The sequence below is a fragment of the Vipera berus genome, assembly GCF_964194415.1.
Source record: "Vipera berus genome assembly, chromosome: 2".
Lineage (NCBI taxonomy): Eukaryota > Metazoa > Chordata > Lepidosauria > Squamata > Viperidae > Vipera > Vipera berus.
The window spans coordinates 230,138,938-230,155,094 of NC_138203.1; the positions used below are offsets into that span (position 1 = coordinate 230,138,938).

Consider the following 16,157-nt stretch of genomic DNA (forward strand, 5'->3'; position numbering starts at 1 on the left):
GAGAAGGGCGGTATATAAAACAAACAAACAAACAAACAAACAAACAAACAAACAAACAAACAAACAAACAAATAACCCATTTCATGTCAAATGTTTATTCTTTCCCTTCCTAATGGCAATTTTCCTGAAGGCTCAGTTTCTTTTCTTTAAATCCTCCACTTTCCTCACTACAACCCCCAGCTAAAAGTATCCTGGTTTAACTTTTTAAAGATTCCCATAATATATAATATTTCAGTCTTTCAGAGATACCAACATCTAAAAATAACCTGCAAATACTTAGGCTGGAACACCCCAAATAGCAGCTCTACCAACCAATCAAAATATTTTTCTTTGCTACTGGTATGTAGCAGCTGTGCAACCAATCCTCAAAAGACAGTCTCTCATACTTAATGAAACCCATCGGCTTTTTGCAGTTCAACCAGCAATTAGATTACCTAACCAGTGACATTTTCCTATTACAATTTCCGTTAGATAAACTAGCAACAGCCTTCACCAAAATTCTTTAACTTTTTAAATGAGGCAATGCATAGATTTAGAAAAATCAAACATTTATTTTTCAATCCACATACCAGAAACTCATCTGTAGCTCACCTACTGCACATTTGGGTGGATGCATCCACTGTGTATATTATGATGTTTCATAAATATAAGAAATTTCAGGGTGAAGATCCTGCAGCTCTTGAGCCACAGGTGACCTTTGGTTTAACTTCAAAATCCTCTTTCAGGAGGTCACTTTAGATCTCTGATAAGATTTGTCTCACCCTTCTCTGACAGGTGCTGTTTGATGGTGATAAAAGAGGTTATTTGTATGAGGAAAGAAGTCTGTGTTGGGGAATGAGAATTGGTGTCTTTAACCCTTTTTGTCCTGGACTCTCAATCACTGCTTGCTCCAATTCTATTGACCAATCACCATTTCAGGAATCCCACGCAAAAAGGGAAGGTTGGAGACTATTTGACAGTTATCTAGGTCTGCTAGGTGGACCAATGGTTTCTTGAAGAGGGGATGCATCATCATCTCCTTCAAGGCCAATAATACCACCTCCATCCTGAAGATGCATACACTATCATCCTGGTTAAGCTCCCAACACCTCCCTGGAGGCTTTCACCCCTTAATAAGAACCAAAGTCCAAACCACAAGTGACTGCACATCATTCCTTAAAAGGGACAGGCTCAAACTCATCCCAGATAATCCTGCAAGAAGGTTCTATCAGGCTATCTTCATCTACGTCAGTCCTGAAGAGCATTAACCAAACCCAATACCACAACCCAGCAATTGCATTTTGATTCTCTTTGTTACAATAGTTCCTATCACTCTTCCTTACCACCCAGTTATTTCTCTGAAGATAATGATCTTTTTGTTTCAGTCCCCTCTTTAAACCTGCTATTTCTGAACAGGAGTTCAGGGAAGGCAGCACACTCCTGCTCTTTGTATTGTTAGGTATGCCACCCACTTTCTTGGGTAACTCCTTACCCCAGCAAGTAAGCTCATCCAGCCCAGCATCTCCAGGAAAGATTGACTTGACTTCTTCCTTTCTCCCCAGAAATCTCCCTTTGCACCACCTTTCCCTGAACAAGTGATGTCCCTACAAACTAGTGGGCATGTATGAATGCTGTCTCTTTACTTTCTGCCTTCTTTGCAGTGGACACAGTTTTAACATCACATCTTTAAGCCTCCTGCCCTTTCTACTATGGCAAGAGCCATTAAATCTGCATTCAAAAGCTACTGACTTATTTGTTTGCTGGCATGCTCAGACTCTTTTGGCCTTTCATTGAACTGCTCACCTTTGGCACAAGGTCTTCTGAAGTGTTTAGTTTCTACTTTGGTTTTTCTGCCTATATAGTTGAACTATGTATAGAGTTCCATTAGAGTCAATTGCTTCTAAAAGTCACCTATTCCCCCCTTCTCTGAACTCACTCCTTTGTCCCTCTCTCTCGAATGTATTGCATTCTTCATAGCCTATTATTAATTACTTCAGATCTCTGTGTTAGCTTTTACACTGCTGACTGGAATGAATGAATGTTAAGTGATTAGCCTCCTTTGTTTTTTAATAAAATGCATTGCTTCATTATTCATTATTATTTCATTCTTGGACTTCTTAACACTTCAGTTTGTTCCTGGCCTCCAGGGCACCCCTATTCATTAAACATCTTCACCAAAATCTAAGGAATCCTTAACATATTGACATCTAAAGGTGGCCAAATCACATAGTATTAAAAAGGAGGGCAAGTATTTGAGAAAAAGGGTTTAAATTCATTTCTTACAGCAATGCTTAAAGAAGGAAGAGCACATAGAAGAAATAATCCATGTAATAAGTTTTTATGGGCCTGAAAAACATATTTCTGCTCTGAGCAGACAGGATTTCAATTGCAAAGCATTTAAGCTATTGATGCATTTGTCCTCATGTTGGGGAAAAAAGCCACTGCTTTGTAGGATGCTGTAAAAAGGCATCATTCAAGTAGTGGAAAAGAAACTTTCATTTATTTGTTAATTAGGATAAATGTGAGGAGTGGTTAATGTTTAAAGTTGACAGCTTCTTTCTTTTCAGGATAATAACAGAAGGAATTGCCCTTGGTGGACACAAGCTTGGCACAGGTTTCCAGACAATTTAGCTATTTGGCATATTGTCTTAGCTTAGAGAGGCATAACTGTGTTTAAAAAATAGCAGTTGTTATGTAAGGACAGGAATCTAGGAAATGCAAAAATGACATCTAATTTATTGTCTTCCAATTGCATTTCTTACATTACCCATGATGGGCCTTTTTGAGATCGCTCTTACTCCAATCATTCCTCTTTACTGCCATGCTGTTAACAGCAATTTATGAGTTGGGATCATTTGACTCTTATCTAATTCATTATACAATATCCCTTAAGTGACACACAAAACTGGCATCTCATTTGTCAGCTTCAAGGTTCATCTTCCACATAATCCAGTGGACCAATTGCAATATATCATTTGATATAGAGAGAGTGCCAAATTCAGATCTTCAGTGTTACTGAAATAGATGTAGTAAAAAAAGAAATTGCATGTTGTTTGATTTGGTTTATGGGGCAGAAGCATCCTTAGGGCAGCTCATGAGACTGATTAATAAAACAAATCAGGCTAACCCTAAAGTTAAAGTGAAGGGCTCTACCTTAGCACCACTTTCTTCCTCGTTCTCTTGAGTTTAGTCAATTTCTCAGGCCCATCATAGCTTGGGGATTCTACTGAAACACACACACACACACACCATCCTTTTTAATTGATTAAATGGCATGGCTCAAACCGGCTCAAAAATTAGGCCCCATGGTCCTGGGACCATCACACCATCCCTAAAACTTTCAGATTAAAGTAAGCAGGAAGCAACTAGCACACAGGATGGACATACGGTGCTCCTTTGATGTGATACATTTTGTCACTGTTGCTATCAGACATCTGTTGTAGAAAGTAGCAATCATACAATAAGCAAAGTGATAGACAGCTCACTCACCCAGCTTCCCCTTAATCTCTTAGGACTGGTTGTGGTGTCTTGTGGTCATGTGATTGTGATTTGTGATTTTTTAAAACCAGTTTCCAGCAGAAAGTGGCAAAAAAACTCACCCACTGGATATTATTCTGGATTTGCTTAATGGCGTGGTTTGCTTAATGACTTGTGAGTCACTTAATGGCTATCATTAAAAACAGTCATAAAATCGAGTCAGCTCACATGGTGACCCACTTAACAACCACTATGACTTATGATCAAAATTCTGGTCTCTGTTGTGGTCGCAAGCCAAGGAAAACCTATACTTGGAAAATTAAAAAATATCAATATCTCAGACCTTCTAGGAATTCTGAAAAGACAGCTGAAGAACTGCCTTGAGCTATAGTAACAATAATTTTGCAAGGTATCACTACCAGGCAAAAATGGAGAAAAATAAAGATATCTATTATTACTAAAATGTGTGTAGAAAGGTACATTATAACCCAGATAATAAAGGTAAAGTGTAGAACAATAGTTTCTTTGCCCCTTGGGAAGGTCCTAAATCCAATCCCTGGCAGCCTGAATTGATAGGAATAAGAAAGACCAGTGTTGGCTGGTCAGCAGAGACAAGGCTGGGTTAGATGGACAAAGAGCGTGAGATGGTTTAAAACAGTTTCCTATGGAGCTAAAGTGGTATTAATGAGGCCATAAGGAGATTCCTTTGTCCTTCTACAAGGGCAATTTCTGGCCCAGTGGTGGGTAGACTGGAAACTGCAGCAGGAATAATTGAACGCTGGAAGTCTTCCAGCTGATCTAGTACAAGGCAGTACTAACTAATGGGGTGCATAGGAGTGGCTTCTTAGGGAGACTTGGATAGCCATACAGCAGGAGCAGAAGATTATTATATTATCTGCTCTGACCTTTGCAAGTTACTGCAAGGCGCAGCAGCCATTTTACGCTTAGCTTTCTTTCTATCACTAGCAGCGAAAAACTCCAGTGATACTTTCACAAATTAAGGGTTGGAGGTGCCGCAGTAAGAATTTTTCCCATCAGAAACAAGATGGAGCAGCTAATGCAACTCAGCATTGTGCAGTTTTAAACAGATTTATCTTCCAAAGAGACAAAGTGGCACAAAATAGTTGCAGACTAAATTCTTGCAAATTTTGTCCTGTTACTTTTTCATCCCTATATGAATGGGGGGGAAATTGCACCTGCATTATATTTGGATTCTATAAATAAAGGGAATAATATTGATTAAATTGCTATTTAACCAAGATTATTCCCTTTATTTAGAGAATAAATAAAGTAGGTTTTAGTTTCCCAGCAAAATTGCAGCAGTGAAGTAATTCCTTAATTTATATTTAGGATTTTTAAAAAATAAATAAATAAATGGAATCGTTTTACCATTTGTGAGACTTTTTACTTAGCTGAATAACAAATACCCTACAAACAGCCTACAATGGCTTTCAAACGTAAATAATCAGATGACTTAGTTTAGGGCTAAACATTACATTTACATTTAATACATATCTTGCAGCATTTTACCATTTTAAAAGTATAATTAAAGATAAGAGAGATATAGGTTTTCTGTACTATTACAGAATGATGGGAGCTGATACACACTCCTGGGTGTGTTAGTGAAAAACACTAAAGCTGATAATGTCAAATTGGATTATTTTCTCCCCCATCACCCAAATAAATCTGATGAATTGGTCCCTATTCCTATTTGATGCCATGATGGTTCATCTTTGGTATGCATGGAACAACTTCTTGGTCCACAATCACATACCCTGCAGGAGAACTAACCATCAACTGGCTGTTACCACAGATAAATAAAGAGGCTAAATATGTTCTGTGTTGGTTGTTCCCCATTTCTTCCATTCCTGGAAGGATGGAATTAAATGTGGAAGATGAACTAACATGCCATGCACTGAGCATAATGTGCAGCTTGATTCTTGATCTGCAGTGACTGGAGATGCAGTTTAACTTTTATAGCTTATGTAGCATTATCATAAATAAAACTGCACAGTATAACTACAGTGGTGCATATTAAATTAGAGGAGGGAATGCAGAGAAGGCCTGAAGGAGCAACACTGAGAATGATCTAGAGGTTCATTTCACAATATGGTTTTTGTTCACAACAGAGCTTTGAATGATAGTCATTTTAGGCACTCTGCAAGATGGAGCTGTGCACAAAAATGACCAAGAGTGCTGAGATGTGCATGATAAGTAGATTGTCCAGTCATCTGTAAAAACTGTTCGGGAAATGCAGCACAATACCAATTGATCTCTTCCTTACCTGCAGAAGCCTTGGTTGTCATATGCCACATTACTACCACCATCAGATTCCGCCTGGGTTTTAATATTTTTGTTGTTGTTGTTATTCCTGCCTTTCAAACCAAAGTAAGCTGCTTGCATGTTTTCTAGCTCTTCACTTCTGAGCTGGTACCAGAACTGCATATCCCTGTGAAAAGAGGCACTGTTTCCATCCATAGCAGATCACAGCAGATGTGTACTGTGCAAATGTGACTAATGTCAAACATCTGAAATAGCAGAACACATCAAGTCTCTGTCAGGACTGTCTTCCCGCTACACCAGCCATGCTTCGCCAGATGCTAGTCAGCTATAAGCAATGGGGGGAGGGACCTGCAGGGAGGTAAAGGGGAGGTTTGGATGAAGAAAATTGAAAATACTTTTCATGCCATTCCATGGGAACCCCTGGCCGTTCCAAGGTCATGGAATGGAATATGAGATCATCCAGCTCGCCAAGACAGGGAGTGTTATTATTTGTTTGAATGTAATTGGATAGTTTAAGATAACCAAAGGAAAGGTGGGGAGAAGGGAAGAGTTAATCAGATGCTTTGAGACTGAAACTTCAGATCTGGCTTTGCTACTCTGTAACCACTTGGCTTTACTAAAGTGTACTTTCATTAACAATGGATTTGAGAGTCTTTCTTTTCTAACTGACCAGGTTGGGAGGGCTGACTGTCTCTGCAACTCACATTCCTTCATGAACCCCTCCCCCATTATTCTCTCTCTTTTATGTGATGTTGACCTTATGCAATATAACTCAAATAAGCTAAGAAAGGCACGATGACAATACTGCCCTTTTCTCCAATTTAGTGGAAGGGCCCCTTTTCATCTTTATTGCAAATGCAAGATTGTGCCCATTGCCCCCGATTCCAACTTCTATACAATCATCTGAAGTTCTGAATAATGGAAGTATGTGTCAGTTGTATATATGTGGATTCTCTTCACATAGGAAAGAACCCTGAAAAGTCAAATTCCCTAATTGTTCAGAGAAGATATCAAGATGGCATTCAGCTGGACTGTTTGGGTGGAAGAGGTTTTGGGTTTGAAATATATATGCAGGATGAATGTTGAAGAAACATGCCACTGAATTCAAAGCAAAGGTGAGAGTGAATCAGGAAGATTGGAGAGAAAGTTGGGCAGAACAAAACTGAATGAAAATGCCCCCTGGATATGGTAGAAAAAAATGGAAAGATTAGAGAACAGGAGCTAGTTGACCAGCTGGCACCAGTGCAAATTTGACCTTCAATTGGAGCAATAACAGTAATGAGGGAATGTTGATGGAGATGGTAAAAGACAATGGCAATGAAATAGTATGGTGGCTTTATTCCATTGTAGAAGTTGAACTGAAGAACTGGGATTTGTGTATGAATGTGAAGTGTGAGACTGATTGGGTTTAGGGAAATAATGGATTCAAGAGGCATACATATCTACTTAAATGAACAATTAAATAACCCTTCATTTCTCTTGACATATTATCATGGGCCCCGTGGCTAAACATCTGTGTCTTCTGGGCAATTATGCCTTGCGAGAAATCTGAGAAGGGTCTGTGAGTTGGCTGAGCAACTCATAGAACCTTAAAATTGACTTGTAAAAGCTTCCCACCTGCAAGCAATAGAACAAAAAGTTATTATGAACTTGGTCCCTCAAATTAAACTGACCAGAACTGTTCTGGGACAGCTTAGTATTGAATCAGATTATCAAAATTTGGAAAACTTGTACTTCTGCCAAGAGGTCAGTAAATACAAGTGATTATAGGACCTTATCATAGTTGGAGAACATGTATTTGTGTGTGTGTGTGTGTGTGTGTGTGTGTGTGTGTGTGTGTGTAATGTAATGTAATGTATTGGGCACATTCTAGGGTTGCCCAACTGCAGAACAATTATGGGTGGCTGACAAATTAAAAAAGGGAGAAATGTCTCAATATCAAGACAACTTTTGCCCAGAGGAAAGATAATTTCATTCCCTAGATTTGAAGGAGGAAATACATGATTGGTGACTCTTCTACCCTATTGCCAATTTAATGGCTTAATGCCAATGCTTAAGTGCTGGACTGGGATTGAGAAATCTAGATTCAAGTGCCGCTTGGCCACAGAGCTTACTAGATTATTCAGGCTGGTCCCTGCTCTGAGCCAAGATTCTACCTATAGAATTACCGTTGTAAAGTTAAAGTAAAAGTAAAGTAAAGTAACACTAAAAAGTATTTTTACTTTTTAAAAAGTGAGATCAATTAACTTAGTGGAACAGCTCTATTCTATTCTATTATTCTATTCTATTCTATTCTATTCTATTCTATTCTATTCTATTCTATTCTATTCTATTCTATTCTATTCTATTCTATTCTATTCTATTCTATTTTAAAAATTGCAGATCCTGTCATATGGAACATACAAACTGATGAGAACCTTCCTGTTTATATCTGCAACCAGGAGAAGGAAATGAGCATTTACTAATAGACAAAGAGAAAAACAGTACAGCATCACGGCTGATACTTCAATTAACAGCCTAAAGCCAGAAATATGACTCACCTTTGAGCCCGTCTTCTTTCACTTTTCTTAATACACTTGATGAGACAACAGGTTAAAAAAGCCATTGACATCAGGAGGATAATGGCACAGCTCACAATGGAAGAAATCACAGCAACTTTAAATCCAAAGGTTTCATATTTGGATATGGCTGGAATAAAACAAACACAGTTAGAGGCTGACATCTGCACCTTGATGTACATTCACACCCCTGCCATTAAAGGCACCAACAGGAGGAGTGTTCTATCTGGAACCATCCCAAAGCAAACTATTTAAAAGCCTCTTATTTATAAGTGAGCAATGAAATCCTCAGGAGGAACTTGGCACAGCAATTACTCCAACACAACTCAGCCATAAACAAAAGGGGGAGTACTAACTTCAAACCATTGCTTCAGGCTTTCCCTTGGATAAGAGGACCTTGTAACTATGATTGTTGCCCTTGTAAACTACTGCAGTGTGTGTTATGTATGGGGGCCGCCTTTAAAGATCATCTGGAAACTTCAGTTGGTACCAAATGTTGTGGTCTCGATGCTCGCCAGCAGTCATTAGTGTATTTAGTTTGGCCTGCAATTTAAAATGTTGTTTTTTACCTCCCAAGCTTTGATGCTCGGCATACTGAAATTGGGCTTAACATTGTGTTTGCATCAAAAGAAGCAGCTCATTTCCCATTTAAAGGAAGTCAAGGAGTCTGATCCTAAAAGGCACTGTTTCTCAGTAGCAGCACTAAAATTTCATGTTAGACCAGCTCCAAGCCTGGCTGCTTTCTGGAAAAAAACTGAAGCTCTTCTAGAGAGATTTTGGGTGCTGCCGCCTAGGAAATTGGCATTTTATTATTTTGTGTGTGTGTGATCACTGTTGCATTTTTAATTTAATTTAATTTAATAATTTGATTTCTATACCGCCCTTCTCCCGAAGGACTCAGGGCGGTGAACAGGGCAATACACAATAAAGATCAAATACAAAAATTAAAAAACCATTAAACATCATGCCCATAAAATCAATACATATTAAGTTAAAAACTAGTTTTAAAAACCCAACCCCATCCCGTCAGACCAGGCCAGCTTGTTCGAAAAAGAATGTTTTAAGATCGCGCCGGAAGGAGCGAAGGTCGGGGGCCGTCCGGAGCTCAACCGGTAAGCTCAACCGGTAAGCGGTTTTTATTTTGCACTCTACATTTATTGTATTTGTAAGCCACTGGTAGGATAGAAATCAAAGGCATACATACAGTAAGGTTGGAATGCACAATCAGAGGAATAGGCCTAAGGCTAGGATATGGTATGGCTGAGCCCTCTTATTATAGCCCATGTACCAGAAGAGAGCCCATTGCTAATATCTCAAGTTACTTAGTCATCTGATTTTTCTCCATACTTTGTGGCTAATTCGCATTCACTGCTAAGTGAGCATTGGAAGGAGGGAGGAATCTCAGACACTTTGCTTTCACTTCAGAGGATTGCTTCAGAAGATGGTCCTGAAACTCCAGTTAGTATAGAGCATAGCTTTGGTGGCAGCAAAGCAGTCAGAATATCTGACATGTGTCAGGGTGTGCCAGTTGTATGACTACCAGCTCAATCTCAAATGCTGGTTTTAATATTTAAAGCCTTAAAACTGATTGGGATCAAGTTCACCTTCGTTCACGTTGATCTGCTTCCATTTTCAGGAATGGAAATCCTTCTTACCTTCTTTTCGTTGACAGCAGTTAAGCCAATTAATGCAAGTAGGACCGCACACCGCCCTACGGAATGCACTGCCCTGGGGCTGATTCATTCCCAGCTTTTCTGCAAAAGCTCTAAAGTCCCATTTATTTTTCTCAAGACTTTTCCTAAATGGGATTCTATTGTTCTGTTCTGGTTTCAACTCTACACAAGTTCAATTTTAATACTGTGGCAGAATGTTTGCGGGCTTTATTAATATTTTTATTACATTCTTTATAGCATTTTGATTTTATTACTATAAGCTTCCTTGAGAAGGCTCTTGTCCTGTAGGATAGCCTGGAAATATTCTGAACATATTTAATTTTAATTTTTATTTTTAACATCTTTTTCCTCTTTAGAATAGTCAAATTAAGTGAAAACCACAGGTAAAGAGGCAGAAGAAAATTTCAACCTAGTTGTTTGTCATCCAATTAAAATTATAAAAAGAGAATTTATTTTAATGCTCTTGATTAACAGGGATTTAACTGGGTTATGTTGGAGGAAAAGCAGAAAGAGCTGTGGTAGCATTCGGAAGACTAACACACTTATTTATCAACTTTCATGGAGTTAGGTGCAGCCCACTGACTGAATGGCTTATAATCCACCAAACTCAATGAGAAACATAGTAGCAGTTTTTTGAACTGTTGTGTGATTTTTGTGGTTTTTATGATGCTGACACCCATTTTCTAGGAAACTTACAGGAACACAGGCTTACAGACATTTTAGAAATACTGCGGTCTGACTTACTTTGCTAGCATGAAGCTATAATCACTTTTCTTTTTTTCTTTTTTGCAATTATAAACAGTAGCATAAGTGTATTTCTTTTTTTAAAAAAACAAAACTCTACCTCTCTTTATCAACACATTTAGAATTTAAAAACTGAACATTTAACTGAGCTGCAATGTTTTGAGCAAACATATGTGTCTTAGATAGCAAGATGGATGACATTAATTAATTAATTAAGCATCAAGCAAGACTTACAGAACCAGAAGTGAAACAAATGAAAGGGTAACATTATTTTTAATTAAATTTAATCTTTAAAAAAACCTGTGGCATTTCTATTCAGCATCAAGTCTTTCTTTGATAATGGTCAGCGATCTCTGAAAATGAACAGAACTGCAAAGTCCGAAATCTGCTCTTTCATCCTGCAGCCATTATTATCAGTTTTTACAATGGTATACATCACCTGCATGTCAGAGAAAGTCTGAAGATTATACAAATCATTTAGCAGCGAGAGGGGAGTGGGGAAAAACACTTACGTATGCACGAAGGAGTATCAGCTGTCCATTGTGTAGCATTTTCTTTCCAAATGCATGTGACAACTCCATGACCAATCAGCTGATGCTCATCAGAACAACGAAATGTAATTACAGAGCCAAGAGTGGTACCATTTCCGTAGATTATCTGTGATGAGCCAAGATGTGGGGGAAATATCTGGCTGCACTGGCCTATTCAAAAGGGAAGAATAAAAGCAGTTGGTTTTTTTTATCACCATGCATTTTTGGCAGAAACATATTTAGCATGAATGGACCTGAATATTATCATGAGATTAAAAAACAATTGAGATAAAATGAGTTGGTATCTGGTATAGAACTGTGGGAAAGAGTTATGCTAGGAACTTAAACAGACTTAATGATAAATTGTGTGTCAAAAGCACTCTAAATTTGAGACATCCTTAAAGATGAAACAAAACAAAAATCCAGAATTGCAAAAAAGCAAAAGAAGGCAAAATGGCTGTTTGCTGATAGTGAAAATAGTTGGAGAATGGTGGAAAATAAAAAGGCAGCACAGACAGAAGAAAATTTCCCCAACAAAATGCTGGAATTTAGAGATAAGCAAGAAGAAACAAAAAATCACTTATTATATGTCTAAATAAGTAAAGAATTGGAGAATAACAATTAGATGGGAGGTGTAAGCAGATTTATTTTAAAAAATTACAGAAATCAAAGGAAACCAGATGAGTATAATAAAAGGCAAAGGAATCAAACCCATACTGATGAAAGAAAATATAATCAGAATGAGATGGTGAGAACTACATAAAACAACAACAATCCAAATCAATTACAGGCATTCCTTGACTTATGACCACAATAGACTCCATAATTTCCATTGCCAAGCAAGACAGTTGTTAAGTGCATTTTGCCCCATTTTACAACCTTTGCCACAGTTGTTAAGTGAATCACTGCAGTTGTTAAGTTAGTAACACAGTTATTAAGTGAGTATGGCTTCCACATGGACTTTGTTAGAAGGCAGCAAAAGGTGATCACATGATCTTGGGACACTGCAACCATACGGGCCAGTTGCCAAGTGTCCAATTTTGATCAAAACCATGGGGATGCTGCAAAAGTCATAAGTGTGAAAAATGGTTATAAGTCACTTTTTTCTGTGCGGTTATAAACTTCGAACGGTCATTAAGCAAATGGTTGTAAGTCAAAGACTACCTGTATATACATAAAAGTTTGAGCACAGAAAAGTGTAGGAGTTGGTGAAATAGCAGCAGAACCTCTAAGTCTTCCAAAATAATGCAATTAAAGTGCTGTATGTGTTTTGTGGACTGATATGAAAAACACAACAGTAGCCAACAGACTAGAAAATATCCATTTATATTATAATTTACCAAAAAAGATAACATTGGTAAAGAATGTTAAGACTATTGAACAATTGTGTTTATCTCACATTCTTGCAAGAGAATGCTCAAGATTTTGCAATTCAACTTTCAACCATATACAGAATGAATTTCCCAGTTGAATTCAGAAGTAGAGGCACTTTGGATAACCTTCCTAACATATTGACTGGCAACTGGCCAGACTTTGTTGAAACATGGGTTGCCATATAAATGTTTTAAATAACTAAATAAGGTGAAGAGTGGAAAAGAAGGGGAATTCTCAAAATACATTTATTTTAAAACTTAAAACCATAAAACCAAAATAAAACCCAGTTTCTCAATCATCCCCCACTCCAGAAATCCTCACTCTATCCCAGTGCCTCGGTAAAAAGCAAAGTCTTGATGGTCTTTTGAAAGCTGTAAGAGTGTGGCCTACTGAATATAGTTATAATATATGCAGAACATATTGGGAGAAAAGCTGAATTTGCAGAAATAGAAATATTGTTCCTGGAAAAAGCACCAGTAAATTTCAGATATGTTAATTATTCACTATAAGGATTAGAAGAGAGAAAAAACTAAGCCATTGCCTATCAAAGGTGAAAGATTAGTGGTCTGCTGCTCATTAAGACACTATGGTGGAATGTAGTATGAAATTGCAGGAAGAAAGGGTTGTTTCCGGGGGAGGGGCAAAGAAAATGTGGAGATGGAATGTCTGGAAGGCAGGAAGAGGATGAGGGCGAACCCTCTCTAGCAATTCACAGAGAATATCTAATAGTTATTCAGATAGTTCCTTTAGTCTGGCAAGATTCCGTTTCCAGGCAAACAACAGTAAAGAACTACTGTATAAGTAACTCCATAAGTAACTTCTTGGTACTTTGAGCTACATTATAGAGCTGAAGTAAAGATTATTCGGCTAATATATAGGGATTATTTTACAGGCTTGAAATATGCTATATAAATGCTAAATGATGGCATTATAGTTCCAAAGGTGAGAGGAAATGTACAAACTCTGTTTCCTATCCAAAACAAACTAATAGGATACCTAATACATAGCTGACAAGTCCTGACAATCTCAAATGTCAATGTTGCTCCCTCTTCATCACCTAGAAGCTTAGCTACATATTTCAGAGGTATGTTTCATTGGACCAAGAATTCCCATATCAGAATTAATTATTAGTTCATTTCTAACTTCAATGAAAAACAATTTAACATAATATTTTTGCCTTCATTTGTAATAATTTTAACACTTCATATTGTTATATATTAAGCCTAAATGTACTGATTGACAAATTAAATATATGGAGGGAAGTTCAATACAGATTGGAAAATATTTCCTAATGTTCCCTTGAAAGTTTCCAGTTTTCTAAAAATAACATATATGGCACACGTGGTCTGGCATTAATATTTAAAGAATATTGTTGTAGTTTAGTTTATCTATGGCTTCTCTTTCATTAAGAAACATTACAAATGAAGACCAATATCCTGCCAGGAGTTTTGGAAATCAAACATGGCAACTGAAAGGAAAAAGACCAAATATTAGATCCAATGACAGATGTTGTACCATCAGGAAAAAATATGCTTTGAATGTTATCATGTAGTTTCCAAATCCTTGAGTTTAAAGATCTTCTAGCATTATGGCACTTCCCTTTGGTTTAGGGTTTATTGGAATAATATTTTCTTTTCTACAACCATCTAGATCAGGGGTCTTCAAACTTGGCCCTTTTACGACTTGTGGACTTCAACTCCCAGAATTCCTCAGCCAGGCACGCTGGCTGAGGAATTCTGGGAGTTGAAGTCCATAAGTTGTAAAAGGGCCAAGTTTGAAGACCCCTGATCTAGATCAAGTTTTAATGTTTGTGGCTCAACCCTCTTCAGTCTTAGTGGTGTTCAATTTCCAGTTGAGGCAATAATATCTTCCCAACCAGAATCATATAAATGAAAGATGGCTGTAGGAAACTCATTTCACTGATAGATGGAGATGTAACAAGTGTTCCATTATGCCTGACTTATTTTGAGGCTTAAAGAAGCCATCATATTCTTCTTTTTATTTTAATTTGAAAAGAATGCTTATCAATAAAATTGATGAGAGTTGAGAGAATGCACTCCACCATCCTGGACTTTAGGACAGGGCATCTAAAATCAAGATACAGTTAAAAATGTCCTCCCATGACCTATTTCCTACCAGAAAAGTTATTCAACCCCGGTATGTAAAAAGACCGCAGAGACCTGACTTGCTCTGTGCTCTCAACAGTGACTGCACTGTTGGCAAAAGTGGCAGCAATTAGTTTAATTGGAGGCCTGCAGGATGTTGTCCACCAAATTATTGTCTCTCCCGTAACAGAAAAGGGCAGTTTGTATGACTGTACTATAAACAACACGATCAACTAATTTCTGGGAGACAAACTTGCATACTTTGATGCCTTCAGGTTCTATAATCAGTGAAGATCACAGCATACAACAATTAGGGGATAATATTAAAGAATGCACATAAAAGTTTGTTTTTTCAAATTTGCTTATATGGTTTCCTTCTTCAGCTGCAGATGAGTTTCTTCTTGGGTAAAGACTATTAGACAGAGATATGATAATAAGCAAGAGTACCAGCAATGGGACTGCACAAAGCAAAATAAAGAATGGTAGGGGGTAGGAGAGAAAGAAAGGGTAGACAGAATTGTCACAGTCAGGCTGTTACAAATTGTTCAGGCAGATGAGCTGCAAAGTACCATGGCTATCATGGACCAGAACTGCTACTAGATCACATCTGGCTCCAACCTTCTCAAAGCTTCAGCTTTCTCAGCAGATTTCATCCATACATACTTGCCCTTGCTCCTTTCTCTTTCCACAGTATTCCCAACCTCATTTCCTGGAATTTCCCCATCCAAATGCTTAAAATACTCAGCTGAGCAGGACTCAGTTTCTGATGGAAAGTAATTGTCCTAGACTCATACCAGCAAAAAATAAAACCCTCAGATACGATCCATCTTATTATCTGCTCATTGCAGTTAAAAAAGAGCAGGATTCAGAAATAATGCTGAGAGTCCGAAACAATATAGGGTTTCCTGCCTGAGCAGGGGGTTGGACTAGATGATCTCCAAGGTCCCTTCCAACTTTATTATTATTATTAAGTACTGCAAGAAAGTTTCTTTTAAACCTATAAAAACTGCAAGGTATATTCTTCCAAGAATTATTTTTCTCAGTCACAGAGAGACTGACCTCTCCCTGTATTGAGAACAATTTAACATTAACATCCCCTGATCTGTTAGACTGTGTTTCACTCTGAAGCTTGAATGACCCTATCTAGCCCACGAGATCCAGTGAAGCAATCCATCTTTCTACTGGATTTGGTTCCCAACCTCTGCTTCCAAATCCTAGAACAGAGGGCTCCCAGGCAGGCTTTCTGGGATGGAAGTGTTGTGATTCAGTGTCAGCCTGTGCTCCCAGCAGCTGAGTCCAATGAATCTGAGGAGGAGGAGGGGTTTGGAGAGCCTTTGGTGTCGGAGGGAGGTTCTGATGCACTGCAGGATTCTCAGCCTGGCCCCTCCAGTCATGTTCCTCATGAGGCCCAGCTGTGTGAGCACAAGGTGTCGG

The 16,157-nt window shown here is 38.0% G+C and overlaps 1 protein-coding gene across 1 annotated transcript in view; it reads right to left on the bottom strand.

The window, feature by feature from the left end:
* SUSD3 (sushi domain containing 3) overlaps window positions 1–16,157 on the bottom strand; it is a 58,014-nt gene that overhangs the window by 14,894 nt on the left and 26,963 nt on the right. The window contains exons 2-4 of the mRNA XM_081315528.1: window positions 11,227–11,415; window positions 8,280–8,427; window positions 5,741–5,905 (exon numbers count right to left, since the gene is read on the bottom strand). Of these exons, the coding sequence (XP_081171654.1) occupies window positions 5,741–5,905; window positions 8,280–8,427; window positions 11,227–11,415 (502 nt within the window). The remainder of the gene's footprint in view (window positions 1–5,740; window positions 5,906–8,279; window positions 8,428–11,226; window positions 11,416–16,157) is intronic.